Source organism: Pollicipes pollicipes, unplaced genomic scaffold (genome assembly GCF_011947565.3).
Source record: "Pollicipes pollicipes isolate AB1234 unplaced genomic scaffold, Ppol_2.1 Scaffold_3087;HRSCAF=3621_pilon_pilon_pilon, whole genome shotgun sequence".
In the NCBI taxonomy this organism is placed as follows: domain Eukaryota; kingdom Metazoa; phylum Arthropoda; class Thecostraca; order Pollicipedomorpha; family Pollicipedidae; genus Pollicipes; species Pollicipes pollicipes.
The window spans coordinates 9,943,615-9,958,748 of NW_023596225.1; the positions used below are offsets into that span (position 1 = coordinate 9,943,615).

Consider the following 15,134-nt stretch of genomic DNA (forward strand, 5'->3'; position numbering starts at 1 on the left):
TCAGCGATAGCTCGCGCAATCACTGCAGATCATGCTTAACAGCAGGCAGGCCCGAGACTTACCTCAGCGATAGCTCGCGCAATGACTGCAGGTCATACCTAACAGCAGGCAGTGCCGAACCTTTTTACGGTCCTGACTGTCTCACCCGCGTTGTACGCCCAGTCAGGCTTTTAATCTAGAGAGTCAGCTTACCAAGGGTACTCTTATGCACAAAAAACCGAACTGGCTGCACGATAACCGATCTTAAACGATGTGTTTAAAAGCCGACCATAATAAAAAGCACACTGATCACATTTTCACGCGGAGTACAGCAGCTACTATACAGACCAAAGGTCACGCAAAACCAAGTTCACGGAGGCGGTCCTTCGCCAAGCGAAATGCACCATCCCCCCAGCCACGGTAAATAAGCTGTGGTTCGAACAAAGCATGTATTGCTTCATATCACATATTTGCAAAGCTCAGCAGATATCTCATAGTTCAGAAGGCAATCTCAAGGCTATGACAGCTTAACGTCGCAAAAGTTCTGCTAGTACGCTTGCGCGAATAGAGACTGCTAGTAAGACTAGATATTTGAAGCCATGTCCAGATGCATATAGGCGGACAAAAATACATTTCAATCATCCCCAAGTGGAGAACAATACCTACCTGTTCATACCGCATACGAAAACAATGTGCGCGGCACAATCCAGAGCACACGAAATTTTGCATTACCGACTGGCCATACTTCATGGCAGCAGTTATTAGTCTATCGGAGTACATGGCTGTAACCTGATATCATTGGGAGAGTCTCGTTCTAACCGTTTGTCAAAGCATCCCCAGCACTGCAAGGCTGGAGCTACCCCAAAACGCAATGAGAGGCACTCAAAACACCACCACACCTGCGCTTGGAGAATCTGCCCCTCCCCACTTACCCCTCCCTTTCCGAACGGATACTATGAAGCCCCATCCATGTCTAACACCAAAGGTTGCATACAGTAGTCTACGTAGTCTGCTATGCTCGGTTAACGTGGCACGCCCGTAGCTTCCAGACAGCGGCGCGCGAGCCATCCCAGCTGAGAACGTACTGGCCGATGATAGCCGGCTTCCCTTGTTACCGATATGATTGGAGTACTTGCGAGACGAAGCTCTCATCACGTCAGATACTAATTATAAAACGACCCTTTTTCCCTGCGAAGATCATGGCTAACATAGCTACACCCCATTTAACGAAACATACACCCACAACGGGCCACCGCGGTGGCCACTGGCGCCAGCCATCTCGCCTTAATCTCAGGGTAATGCTGATGACAAGAATATACAAAACGTTCGGCTTATCACTCGCGCCACGCATTGGCACTCACGCCAAGTGTTGGCCACCGATAACACTGCTACAGCCCACCGCTCAGAGATGGCAGCACCTCCCGCCACGCCCGCCCGGAAAAGAGAGCGGAACGCGGTCCCGTTGCAACGGTCGGCTACTTCAGGTACACGTTGATGACGTTCTCCACCAGCCAGGTGATGCTGAACTGCAGGTGGTCTCCGTCGGCGACCAGCATGGCCAGGCGGCCGTCCTCGTCCAGCTCCTTCAGACCCAGGTAGTCCTGCGGAGATGCGTCAGTCAGAGGTCGGGGGCTGACGTGTCACGGCGCATGACCTGCCAGGAGTGCTCGACGCAAAAGAGGACGCGCTGCATTTCGATTTGAGTTGACGATGGATTGGTTCGGAGAGACGTTCTGACAACGGACTTCGCTTTCTCGGAGCCAATGCGACGGCGACTTGCAGAGCATGGAGATAATTCCGAGACTGCCTCCAGTGTGAGGCTCACCTCCGGAAACTATTCGCATCCCAATCCCAATCGATTCCGGATCGATTTTGCAATGCATGAGTGCTCCATGTGATGCTCATATCAACCATACGCATAACAATACTGGTTGCAAACAGTAGTTGCATTTAAGTCGATTCACTAATGATTGCTGCTAAAACACTCAGTGTAACTCCGATACTGACACGCCAGACTTTGTGAGAATAATCGACACGACCTAATCGCAGCGACAATTTGGTTCCTTCCGGAACAGGTCCCGATCTGTCCGGAGTCAAGCACAGGTCTGCAGCGCAGCATGACGAGAGGTCGCACTGGGGCAAAAACGCAGCGGGCGAGCAGTGGCTGAAGGCTGCGGGTTCAACCGGCACGCCACGCACTGATGGCTACTGCTAGCCCTACGCCGTACGCTACAGGTCACAACCGCGGCGGTACTTTGCCAACGCCCCTCACCAACTTCCTATATGATCTCCGTCAGACGATGTCCTGAGTTGTTAAAATGACGGAAGACAAGGGTTTTGGAAAGTGCGAGGAAACACCTCACCTGGTATCAGTTCAACACAGATGTAATTGAACCAACATGCCATCATTGAATGGCACGACAGTTGCCCTCTGGTTTCAGTATGATGCAATACCAGTGTTACTGTTATGAAACTATTTTGTCATCGAAACATATGTTTGCCAAATGTGGTACAAATAGGTAGAAAGCAGATTTTGTACGAAATCCCATGGGTATCAATGCCTTTATGAAACGTCTCACTACCATCGGAAGCTGGAGCAAGATCAAAATGCAATACTTCACAAGGCGAATGCCACAGAGTCGGTCCAAGGCGTCGCGACGAGCATGTGAAAAGTGGGTTCATTGGAGTCCTTTTTTAACCATCGCCCTAGTCGTGGAGGACACAAACCCCGTGAGGTTTTTTGAGGATACCTCTTCAACATGTTATGCAATCGCGCCCGAATTTTCAGTGGCCAATGGGACATCCCTTGCGCGTGCTTTGACACCAAACGCTTCCTATCTATTTTGGTTCCGGAGCAGCGGAGGTTTTCGAGGGACACCGCACGGCGATCTGCGACCGGCGCGGGCGGCGGGCGACAGCCGAAGATACCGCGGAACGCGCGCGGCGGGCCTAAACTGCTACATTAACAGGGCCATGCATCATAAATGTATGCCCAAAACGCATCTAATATACACTATTATATTCAGAATCAAACAAGGGACACGCCTGTTTAAGTCTCGTGTCGCCACAAGGCATGATCTGGCAGGCATAATATAAGACAAAAAGGAACTTTTCTGAAAATTTGATCTTTCACCTGTTGCAATCGTTCAATTGTTGAAATAACAACACAAAAACTGACACTGATCGCAAGATCTCGCCGAGACCAATCCCGTGGTGCTTTCCGCTGAGCTATATCTTTATCAGATTGGAAATGCCGCGGGGGTCAGCCACATGACCCCCTCCCTCCCTTTCCGTCCACGTTATGAAAGACAGCGAATCAGGGCGAACGTAAGATGTCACGCGTCACATCTCGCCCCCTGGCGGTCATGAGTGAAACACTGCCATAACCTGTCAACCGTTTTTCTGACCTGAATGGTTACAAGGATCACAACGCCTAGCACTGATCGTAGAATGGAACACAAAAGACCGCCGGTCGCCAGCGGTGCTGATGACACTGCTTGTGTGATTGGTCGATTGATGACTTGGTCTTTGAGCGCGGTGACCGCGCCGCTCAGCGCCGGTGACTTCTCAGTACTCACGTCTGTGTAGAGCTTGGTCTGCTCCAGCGGCACCACCGTCTTGTCCTGGCCCGCGGCGTAGAAGCCGAAGTGAGATGACTCACGCGGCACGACCATCGTGTCGCTGCCGAACATCACCAACACCAGGTTCTCCAGCTTCTTCAGATTCTCCTTGTAAGTTTCGTTCTTGACCTCCTGAGGCAGAGAGCGGGAGCTGATACTATTAAAGCTGCTAATTGCGTCCTATAGGTGGCGCCACATACAACCGATGCCTGACTTCGAAAGCTGCAAGTGCTGGATAGCAAGAACTGCTGACGAGTCATGGCTTGATCAACCCAGGCTTCAGCTGCAGCTAGAGAATCTTGGTCATTCTCGCGCCGCTGGGAAGGCACGCACGACTACAGGAAAATGATGAAGACAGCCATGCAAAGACTGAGGCAATGCGTCTTACAGTGGCGTGCACAGCGGACATTTACAACACAGGAATACTCCCTCACCAGCCATCATTCAACCTAACGCTTATGTCATATGGAAACCAGCAAAACCAGTTGTAAAACTGTTGAAACAGCTAACTACCTGAACTATAAAAGGAGGCACCAAAACAAGCTGCTGTTGAGACAAGGGGAAACAGGCCGTCAACGAAAGAGACCAAACGCCGTCGCGGATGGAGCACGGGGGCTCGCGGGCGCGCCACGGTGGGTGCGGCTCACCCGTTCGTTGTTGATATCGGCCAGGAACTGCGAGACCTCCAGGTACTCGTCGCGCTTGGTCGGGTCGTGCCAGTACTGGGCCTGCACCAGGTGCGACTGCACGTAACTGCAGAGGATGCGCAACAACCCCCCAGCCAGGTCAGGTCAGGTCAGGTCAGACCAGACCAGATCATGTCAGACCAGACCGTGTCATGTCATGTCATGTCATGTCAGGTCAGGTCAGGTCAGGTCAGGTCAGGACAGCCTGAGGTAGAGGAGAGCAGAACAGTGCAGAACATGCCAGGTCAGGACAGGACAGGACGGTGCAGGGCCCGGTAGATCGGGTTCGGTCAGGTCAGGTCAGAAAATGCAGGGTCAGGATAGGTTAGATGAGGCCGGGACAGGTCGAATATGATCATAACAGATCAGGTCAGGCCACGTTAGTCTTCAGTCCGACAGATACTCGGTAGTCGAGCAGGGTTATTGTATACCACAGTCTGCAGCGTGTTTGCGCCAGCCCTCCCGTGGCGCCGCGTCCGTTTAAGCTGCGGCACCTGAGCCCCACACCACATATGGCGCGCAGGTGCTCGCTCGGCTATGCAACACCACGTGCCGCTCAGCACCTTCATCGCCACCGGATTTCAGACGCTCATAGCACAACTTCAACACTCGACATACACGACCTCCCCTCAGTCAAACACCGTCGGCACCGCCTCCACATGACTCCGACCCCAGGCTTCAGGTCCCCGGCAGCGCGCCCACCTGTTGTACGCGCCCAGGTCGAGCATCTCACGGACGATTTCGCAGACGCCGGTGGTGCCGAGGCAGTGAGGTAGGCCGAACACGCCCTGGTGCTGGCCGCCGAACGTGATCAGGTTCTTCATGGGTGGGCTGGGGCAGCGCTGAGCTACCGCCCGGCTGGAGGAGGGCGGGGCGGCGTCAGGTCACCGAGGTCAGGTCGGAGGGAAGGCGCTGCCATCAGCATCAGAGGAAGGCGCTGGGACCCGTTCAGACGTGAGGTATTGGGGACAGGTCCGAGGAAGGTGCTGGGATCAACTCCAAAATATTGTCATGTCATTGGACTTTTGCCACACACTCAGCTGCTGAGACTACATGTCACTGCCTTTCTGTCACCCCGGCAGGACAGACGGGCATCGCGGGGAATTGAAGCCCGTATCGCCTATTTTTATGACGCGCAGTTCACAGCAGCAGACGCGCATTTCACAGCTGACGAAGCACAAGGGCTGAGTCAGAGGGAGGTACTGGATCGACTGAGTAAGAGGTGCCAGGGCCGGACAAGGTAGGGTGAGGCAGACGGGGATTTACCATACGACAGCTCCGATCGGACGCACGCTACCAAAGCCGCGAGGTGAGGGAGAGCTTCATGGAAAGCCTATGAGCTTGCAACTGACTCGTAACTTGTAACTTGTGCGCATGCCTCCACACCCTGAGCAGACACCAGTCCCGCAGTTGACGGCCCAGCGCGTCCCTCCATGAGCATCCCAACACAGGGCGTCGACAGCCGCATGCGGCTGTGGCTGCGCCGCCTCTGATGGGGCCACACCCCCTCCGCCGGCGTCCAGCCGCACCCAGCTGGAGCTGCGCCGCCTCTGATGGGACCACACCCCGTCCGCCGGCGTCCAGCCGCGCGGCTGATGGCCTCGGGTAGGAGCAGAGGGGCCACTCACAGGAACTGGCCGCCCTGGGAGAAGCCCATGGCGTTGTATCCGCCCTGCAGCTTCTCGTCGGCGGCCAGCTTCTGGCACACCTCCTCGATCTGGGAGTCGACCGGCCTGAAGAAGCCGTTCAGCGTGTCCTGAGGGTCGGACGGACGCAAGGCCCTCAGCGCGGGCAGTCCACACGGAGCGCCGCGGCCGCCACTCGCTGGAAGTCTGAGGCCAGGCTGCACGCGACAGGCGCGACTACAGGCACGACCCCACTCGCTGGGAGTCTGAGGCCTGACTACACGCGACAGGCGCGACTACAGGCACGGCCCCACTCGCTGGGAGTCTGAGGCCAGGCTGCACGCGACAAGTGCGACTACAGGCACGGCCCCGCCCGCTGGGAGTCTGAGGCCTGACTACACGCGTGGGGGGGGGGGGGGGGGACGCTCGCTCGTCCTCAGTGATCGACTCGTGCGGCGGCACCCGAGCTCAATCGACCACTCGCGTTTTCTGGAGAGGCGGCTGCGCGGTCAAATGCCATGGGGGTCATGGAACAGCAGGATCGTACGGCGTCCATTCGCCGGCACTCACATCGATGATGTTGGGCCCGATCATGAGCGAGCGGACGTACACGCCCGGCACGTTGTCCTCCACGGTCCTCTTGATCATGCCCATGCTGGTGGGCAAGCAGCAGGAGTCGCCTGTCGGACTCAGTCAGCGGTGACGGCGGCCGCGGGGCGGAGAGGGGGTGGGGGGTGGGGGGTGGAGGGCAGGGACTAGCTCAGTTCAGTTCAGCCCAGCTCAGCTCAGCTCAGCTCAGCTCAGCTCAGCTCAGCTCAGCTCAGCTCAGCTCAGCTCAGCTCAGTTCAGTTCAGTTCAGTTCAGTTCAGTTCAGTTCAGTTCAGCTCAGTTCAGTCCAGCTCAGCTCAGCTCAGCTCAGCTCAGCTCAGCTCAGCTCAGCTCAGTTCAGTTCAGTTCAGTTCAGCTCAGCTCAGCTCAGCTCAGCTCAGTTCAGCCCATCCCAGCTCAGCCCTGCATCAACACTCCTCAATTCACACACATCGCGCGCAACAGTGACGTCCCGGTTGGGAAAACCCACTTCACCGCAGCACCACTTTTTCACCGGCCGCTACTCCAGCGGACCGCCGACCTGCCCCGGCCTACTGACACACAGCGAGCCCGCCCACCTCCCCCGGCCTACTGACATACAGCAAGCCCACCCACCAGCCCCGACCTACTGACAAACAGCGAGCCCGCCCACCAGCCCCGGCCTACTGACATACAGCGGGCCCAACCACCAGCCCCGACCTACTGACATACAGCGGGCCCACCCACCAGCCCCGACCTAATGACACACAGGGAGCCCGCCCACCTCCCCCGGCCTACTGAAATACAGCAAGCCCACCCACCAGCCCCGACCTACTGACATACAGCGAGCCTACCCACCAGCCCCGACCTACTGACATACAGCGGGCCCACCCACCAGCCCCGACCTACTGACACACAGCTTGCCCGCCCACCTGCCCGGCCGGTCGACTCACCCATGCCGTGCCAGATGACGACGGGCGTGGGGTCCTGGGCGGCGGCACCGGCCGCCACGCCCAACACCAGCAGCCAGAGGGGCGCCATGATCTGCGGGGTCGGCAGCGGCGCTCGGTGGGGGGCGCGGCAGTCTCGCGGGCCCGCTTTATAGCCACGCCCGGGGCGACGCGCGCGGACCGGCTGGCGGGGTCCTGTGGGAGACACGCAGCCGGCGGCTGGGGTTGGGCGGTCGGTCGCACGACAGGCGCGCGCGCACGAGGTGGCCGCCGTACGACGCGTGTTAGCTAGAGGCGCTGCCGCCGGAGATGGTTCAAGGACGGGTGTGACGTGGTGGCGATCGCGGCATTTTTTTCTGCACCTGTCTTTTTTTCTTTTAACTATTTTGTGAGGGCCCTGCCCCACAATATTACGTTCGCCCAGCCCAATGTCGGCTTGCTCCCCCACATTTTTGGCTGTAGTATTACAAAAGCGTGGGAAAACTTAACAATTAGACAAAAACTACCCCATTTGGTCCTTGCTCGTAGTGGCGCCGGCATGGAGCGTGCAGCGGGTTAACTTGACCCAGCAACCTCACAAATTATTCCCACAAATGAGGGTTAACTTTAGACAATGAAGGGCAAACCATTTCAGAATGGATTTTTTCCAGTGAAACACAAGCCCACACGCCTTTCCACCACAGCTCAAGCATGATGTTGACTTCACTGATCCACCGATCTCGTGGACTCTTATATGTAGAGCGTCATTTGGTCCTCCACCCATGGTGGGCCATGAATTTATCATTGTGATATTTGAAGTTGAAACCTGAATCGCTTTGCTGTAAGGTCCCATGGGAAACATTGGGTAACATAGGGGGGGGGGGGGGGGAGGTGGGAGGAGGGCAGGCATCGTTAGTACAGATTATAGGTCCAGTTCAGCGACAAAATGAGACAATATGGAAATAAAAATTTTGGTGGGAGAGATTTCCAATCCGTTTCCAGGAAAGACATAATTGATTGCTAGCACAACGAACTCGCCACCCACTTATCGTAACGCGTGTTCAACGGATCCATTTTGCTTCGGCCGCTTTACCAAATATCACTAATGGACGTTTACCATGTGATGCGACTAGACCGCGGTCGGCCGCCCTCTAAACAGGCTGACGCTACCAAAACAACGGCCGAACGGCCCTCTTTGACAAGCCAAGTGCGAACACTTAGGCACTGAAGGGCGAACCTACCACCCCACATTTGCCACACCACCAATGCCGTCAGCATAACTACAGCTCTCTTCCCCAGTTGGGTCCGGCTACGACAATTAGTGCGTCTACGTGGCAAGATGCTCTTTGTTGTGAGCATTTTACGCATTGCAGTCAACGGGTTTGGTGAAAGGTGATGTCTGTCAACTGTCCCTTTACTAACTTTTGTATCACCTGTACCTAAGATATCACCTGTCACATTGAAAACAGTCATACATAGTTAAAATCGGATAAATGCATGACACCATTAGTTAGAACGGTGGCATTGCGTTTACCATTTTTTATGCTTTTTGGAGCAATTTTAGGGGAATGTTGTTGACTACAATTGTTGATGTCATGACATAGCTGAAATGTACAATGTTGTAACATACCCAATTCAGACCCAGCTGCTTGCTTGTCATGCAAAAACTGTGACATAAATCCAGCACTGGTGTTTTGCATGGGGATGCTGTGCCCTACATTCAAACCAAAAAAATAAATTAGAGTAGACTTCCAGATTTGAATAAATGATATAGCCCAAAAACCTCATAATTGCTTACATTAATGTGGACAGATATTTGCTGCCCCATGACACAATATATATGTATAAATGTCTGTTGCATGGAGCAGTGCTCCCACCATCACTAGAACCCCATCCCCTCCTAACAAACAGTTGTGTTAACTTTCACTGCCAAATAAAAATTGAAACCCATGAGCAGATAAGCAATGCAATAAGCTTAACACACCTAGGGCCATGAAATAAACAACAGTTTTAGTTGCTCAAACTGAAAAGCTCTGGAGCATGGTAATGATCAATCTAACTGTTCTACTCTAATGATGAGTGAGAGATTATCATAATCCTAATATTTGTAACCATTAATGCATCACAATGCCATTAATATTTCATTAGGAAGTAATACACAATGTCATCACTGAAATTGCTTTATTCTAAACATCCATCAGCTGACAAATCAAATAGCTACAAATATCTGAGGCATCCAGGGAAGCAGCAACAATAGAAGAAAACTTTTGGTGCATGTGTGCCATTAATCTGAGGCTCAGAGTTTGGCAGTCATCACTCAATTCATTGTATGGAACTGGAATCTAGGAATACTGATGCTGCAACTTGCAAATCAACTTCAGGTCAACTTAGTTACAAATCAATTTTTCACACAAAAATAATCTCAAAACTCACTGCAACTTGGCCTGGACTAGTTTTAGCACACAAGTGTGAGGTTTATGGCACCAAAGTATGGTAGGTGTCCAGTGCAATCCATACCTTTTCCAGACAGACCATGATATGCTTAATGCAATGTAAGGTGTTCAAAAATGACAAGTAGCCTACTGTCGGTCATCAGTCTGAAAACCATGTTTCACTTCAGCAATAATCTGCAGGCCTTGCAATTTTGCTTACTATGCAGTATGAGCATCCATCAGCTACATCATGCATTTCATCAGTTTCAACACTTCTTCCCTTGGTCCCATTGGGTAAAAAACCCTATTCCCCTGGATACACTATGTTGAGTAGAACACTAAAAAATGTAATCTCCATTAGGCATCTAATTGGGATGAGATTTTAAAAAACAGGAAATGTTGCTTGCCAAAGGAAGATGTCAATTGCCAATCACATCTGACTTTGAGACTTCCATTTTCTAAGAGCTTAGGATGACTTGCAGCCAAGCCTGAGCATGAAAGTATGCAGTCTAAAATCACCTCCCACCTGCCATGCTCATAATGTTCCAAAACCATTAATCTCCCAGCTCTTGCAATCATAATTATGTTATGGCCCTTGAGTCTTACGATCTGATGGTAGAGGTCAGACCTCATACAATAGGTTTTGCTTAACCTGAGCTCTGATCCCAGAAACTTATCCCAACCGGTTCTCATCGTGCTGAGGCCGGACAACAATTACCTGCAACCTTTCGCACGACACAGCTCTTTTCTCAATTGTTTGACAACACTTTGCTCGAGCACCTCAATAACACTGCGCCCGGTTCCAACTACTATAGTCCGAAAAATATCAGATGTCACACTACCTCGCACAGCAGCAATAATGCGTTGTTTATGCAACTAATGCGCAGCAATAGCTCATGATATGGAGTCTCACAAACAACGCATGTCAAGAAGTTAGACGTAAACCTGTTGAACAATAACTTACATGCCAGATTATGAAGCTTCTTCTATTTTTTGCTTGTGAATAACAGTACAATTCAAAGCAGCTTTTGCTGGAATTTTTTAACCTCAAAGAATGTTGGAAACGACAATTTCTTGTTCCACTTCTATTTTTCAAGAAAACGACTTTTTCTAAGTGCCTACCGCATGCTAGTATACCGCCAAAATACGGCAGCGCAGCTGTCGGTGGATCCATAACCCTTCAAAGTTGGTCAGCCGATGAGGGCCATGCGTTCAGAAATCTATGCTCACAAGACCTAGGGATGGGGGGCCTACTTTCACATAAGTCTCCTGGGCGTGGGTCTTCTGGGTTTTCCCTCGTATGTCGGGCTGAGCCTCGCTCACCCCTCGAGTGCATGCGTGCTGGCCCACGGTAGATGTTTGGAAACAGGCCCGATTTTGGCGCGGAATGAGCCGCGGGAGGCCCTGGCTGCGCTACGACAGCCGAAGAAAGGAGCTAGCGAGGTATTGGGGCCGTGGCATTCGATCGGAATTGTGGTGAACGGAATTGGGATGACTGACGGCCTATGCGGGTCAAACGAAGGTTGATGGTGAGCCGATGCCATTTATAATGCTCATCTCCGTGGTCCAATACGGCGTCATTTCTAATATCGTTCAGGATATTTGGGATGGGTAGTGTTATGATGAAATTTGAAACATCGCTATGTTCAAATGGGCACAGAAGTGTCAGGAAGTAGAGTGTCAGTGACAACATTGATATGAAATATTTCCATGGATTGCTTTGGGGTTGATGTTAATGAATCTACAATAAAAAAAAAAATGGGAGCCAATGCCTCCCCCCCACCCCCAATCCTGTTCCCATGCCTTTGGTCACCAGGGCCTGTATATGGTATATGGCTGTACATGGTACAGTAATACTCAGCTGCTGAAGCTACATATTGTTGCTTGCCTCTCATGTTCCCATGCTCAGTGATACAGAAGGGTCTTGTGAGCACTTCAGTGGTGTGGAGATGCCAGTTGCTTTGTTGGTTGTTTTGTGCCTGCCAGATTAGTTTTGGGCAGTATGTTAATGGCTGGGCTTAGCAGGTTACTGACTTAACATGCATCATGGAGTTTGTATTAGCAGGGGGTGTTTTCTTAATAACAGAATACAAATTGTGTATTTTGGGGATGCAAATGGAATCCTGTTTGAGTACCATGTGTGCTCCTAAGCTGTGACAGGAGTTTTTCACTTTTTCACTTCATGTGGCCAGGGGTGTGTGGTGTTCACTGTAAATGGATTCTCCATGTTAAGTTCAACTAGAAAATAGTCATGTTTACATATATAGTGTTGCCTGTTGTGTTTTTGACAAGGCATGGCTAAAACCATGGAGTACTCAACATCCATACTACACAAATTTGTTGTCAGGAAAGAAAATAGCTCTGTATGCATTGCTTGTTCATGCTGGCCTGACACATACTCACAGCATCCAGTTAGCAAAGATGGAGTATGCCTGGACATTGGGAGAGTGGTTTTGTGCTCTGGATTTGTGTTTGGAAAACTGGATATTTTTGTAATTTGTGGTGCTATGGCCTTGGCCAGCTTAATAGAACGCGGAATATCAGGCGATGCATTAAGATAAGGCTGCCTCAAAAATTTGAAATAACAGTACCTATGTAACTGGCCTTTCCATATAGTTGTTCAATCTGGTTGTTCAGCATAAAGGTGTTACAAACTAGCATTGCCAACTACCTTCTCACCAATTATGTATTTACAATGACAGATTCATGTCTGGCCAGAAAACAAAGGCTTATTACCATACCACTCTGAGAGACCAGGGTAGGTTTGCTTCATATTTTGTTACATTATATCCATGTTGGGTCAGTTACTTCGGTTTGAAACATGATTGACATGCTGAATATGCTGGATATAATATGTTCAAATGACTTAACATGTTGACAGCATGGGGCATGTACAGGGCACTTCTGGAAAATACTAATCAGTGATTTAGCATTGAAAGACAACACACCCTATGCTGAAATGTTTTCAGTAGATTAAGTATTAGAACTTCATAGGGCATTCCAACAGCCTGCTGTTGCATTTAAAATAGGTACAACCCAGATGCACTCATAGTTGTTCTTGTTCAACATAAGTGGCCATGGCCATTTTATTTGAAAGCTTGATTTTTCTTTATTCAGTGCCAGTTCACCTGTGTGACTTGCTTTAGTCCCTGTGAGTGTCCATGAGCAGGGGAAGGACCTCTTGTGTTCATACATTAGAAAAATACATACTACTTGTCACTGCCAAACCACCTTGCATTGGTCTTTGGAACTTGCTTTGCTCTATCTGCCTACCTGAGCAATATGAAGTAATTGTTTGCAGCTACCCACTACAGTGGATAGTGAAAACTCCTAAGAAACATTCTATATCTGCAAATGAAAGACAGGGGGTACTGCAGCCCCTCACATAATGTATGAACACTGATTGTTTGAATTGAACTGTATGTTGAACCCAACCAGTTAGCTGAATAAGTCTAAATTCTTTTTGCAGAGAGGATTGTTGATAAGAAGTATCAACACTCAAGGCTGAGGTGGACCCAGAAGATTTGCTTAGTCATTCCCACCCACTAGTGAAGCACTGTTCAGGGCCACTCATTTATCAGTCATGACTATGGATTCCCTAGACATTGCTGGATCAGCTCAACAAGAGTTTGTCACAGACAGCAATGAAGCTCTCGAATTCAAGCTGGTGAGGTGCAAGGAAGATCTTGAACGAGACGAGACGACCTTTAAACCGGAGATGTCACATCAAATATTTGGAGAGACTGAAACCATCTTCGGATACAAGGAGCTCAGTGTGAAATTGTACTACTCGGCCGCCCGTCTCTCCCCATACTTGGGCATGTCCTACACATCCAAGGTAGACCCCAAGAAGGCCGAGGGCGTCCAACCAGACGAAGTCCTGAAGCCGGTGGCCGAGAAGCTTCCACAGACGTTCTTCACCAACCTGGACGACTTTGTGAAGGCGCTGGACAAGGACGCGTCGTTTCGTCCATACGGCGAGCTCCTGCACACCTTCGGTCCCAGCCTGTCGTCGGACGGGGATGGGGCGAGCCCGCGCACCTTCGAGGTGTACCTAGCCACGGCTGAGACGCCCGGTCTGCGGGAGCATCACGAGGCACTGCAGACTTTCCTCCTCTGGTACATCGACGCCGCCAGCTTCATCGACATCGACGACGACCGCTGGCGCTTCTTCGTCTGCTTCGAGCGGTACAAGACGGCAGAGGGCGAAACGCGATACGCAGTGGCCGGCTACACCACCGTGTATGAGTACTACGCCTATCCTTGCCACGTGCGGCCACGCATCAGCCAGATGCTCGTGCTGCCGCCCTTCCAGAAGCTGGGCATCGGTGCGGAGATGCTGGACATCGTCTACAGACACTACAAGAACAACGAGAAAGTCGTAGACATCACGGTCGAGGACCCCTCGGAGAACTTCACGCGACTGCGGGACTTTGTCGACTGCAGAAACTGCGCCAAGCTCTCATGCTTCCAGCCGCTCAAGCTGGCACAAGGGTTTTCACCCACGATGGCAGACGACGCGAAAAAAGAGCTGAAGATGAGCAGCAAACAGGTCCGCAGGGTGTACGAAATCCTACGCCTCCGTGCCACCAACCTCTCCGACAAGGAGGAGTACAGGAACTTCCGTCTAGACGTCAAGAAACGGCTGAACATGCCCTATCAGAAGGAGGACTCGGACATGAAAAAGCTGCTGAAGGTCCTGCGGCCGGAGGAGTTGGCCGTCTCGGTCACGGGGCGAGAGCAGAGGATCGAAACCCTGGACCGGATGTATAACCAGCTGGAGGAGGAATACAAACACGTCCTGGAAAGATTGGCTGTTCTTTAATCTTGCCTGTGCGTTTGGTGGTAATGTCCGGCGTATTTTGTCGCTGAATGCTGGTTCCGTTTGTTAATAAAACGTGCATCTGATCGGCGCGGTGCTGTCCTGGTCGTCTGCGGTCCGGCTCCCCAGTGGTCGCGGCGGTACGGAGGCGTCCGTATCCGGCTGGGGCGCCGCGTCAGGGAGGTGCCATTCCGAACCGTGGTGGTCTATTTGCCTATCTGTAACGCTCCCTTGTTGGCCATGGTCACCCTTTTACGACTTGTATGCCGTGTACCTGCTATCAACTCAGCAGCTCAAAAGCCTCGTGAACATCGTGGCGCCACCTTGAGCACAGCGCCGTCCCCATCGGCTCGTTATTGAGGGCCACGCCGGCGGCCGGCGCCGCAGAGCACGTCCCAGTCAGACGGGCTCTGAACTGAGGCGATCTATAAACATTGGATGTGGAGGTAGCTGGGCGCCGCTGGTTGCCCGCAA

General features: G+C 51.8%; 2 protein-coding genes across 4 annotated transcripts; one reads left to right on the top strand and one right to left on the bottom strand.

Annotated features, from left to right (window-relative positions):
• Positions 1-471: 471 nt before the first annotated feature.
• On the bottom strand, positions 472-10,662 carry LOC119089628 (palmitoyl-protein thioesterase 1). Its single transcript, XM_037212412.1, has 8 exons — positions 10,557-10,662; positions 7,431-7,622; positions 6,481-6,590; positions 5,914-6,041; positions 4,988-5,143; positions 4,247-4,352; positions 3,558-3,731; positions 472-1,580 (listed from the first exon to the last, which is right to left on the bottom strand). Exons 2-8 carry the CDS (start codon positions 7,516-7,518, stop codon positions 1,455-1,457), a joined length of 888 nt encoding a protein of 295 aa, XP_037068307.1. The 5' UTR covers positions 7,519-7,622; positions 10,557-10,662; the 3' UTR covers positions 472-1,454.
• Positions 10,663-11,198: 536 nt separating this feature from the next.
• Positions 11,199-14,749, top strand: LOC119089627 (histone acetyltransferase type B catalytic subunit). 3 transcript variants are annotated; one of them, XM_037212411.1, is made up of 2 exons: positions 11,199-11,281; positions 13,308-14,749. In XM_037212411.1, the coding sequence occupies exon 2, from the start codon at positions 13,422-13,424 to the stop codon at positions 14,661-14,663; it is 1,242 nt and encodes a 413-aa protein (XP_037068306.1). In that variant the 5' UTR covers positions 11,199-11,281; positions 13,308-13,421; the 3' UTR covers positions 14,664-14,749. The 3 variants fall into 3 exon arrangements, with proteins under 3 accessions (XP_037068306.1, XP_037068305.1, XP_037068304.1); XM_037212410.1 differs by lacking the exon at positions 11,199-11,281 and adding an exon at positions 11,283-11,360; XM_037212409.1 differs by lacking the exon at positions 11,199-11,281 and adding an exon at positions 11,284-11,367.
• Positions 14,750-15,134: the final 385 nt, after the last annotated feature.

Excerpts from the sequence above, each read along its gene's own strand:
- LOC119089628 (XM_037212412.1), bottom strand. The coding sequence starts at position 7,518 with ATGGCGCCCCTCTGGCTGCTGGTGTTGGGCGTGGCGGCCGGTGCCGCC. Across the intron at positions 5,144-5,913 it reads TCCCAGGGCGGCCAGTTCCT|CCGGGCGGTAGCTCAGCGCT; the intron begins GTGAGTGGCCCC and ends GCCCTCCTCCAG. Across the intron at positions 3,732-4,246 it reads CCGATATCAACAACGAACGG|GAGGTCAAGAACGAAACTTA; the intron begins GTGAGCCGCACC and ends TCTCTGCCTCAG.
- LOC119089627 (XM_037212411.1), top strand. The coding sequence starts at position 13,422 with ATGACTATGGATTCCCTAGACATTGCTGGATCAGCTCAACAAGAGTTT.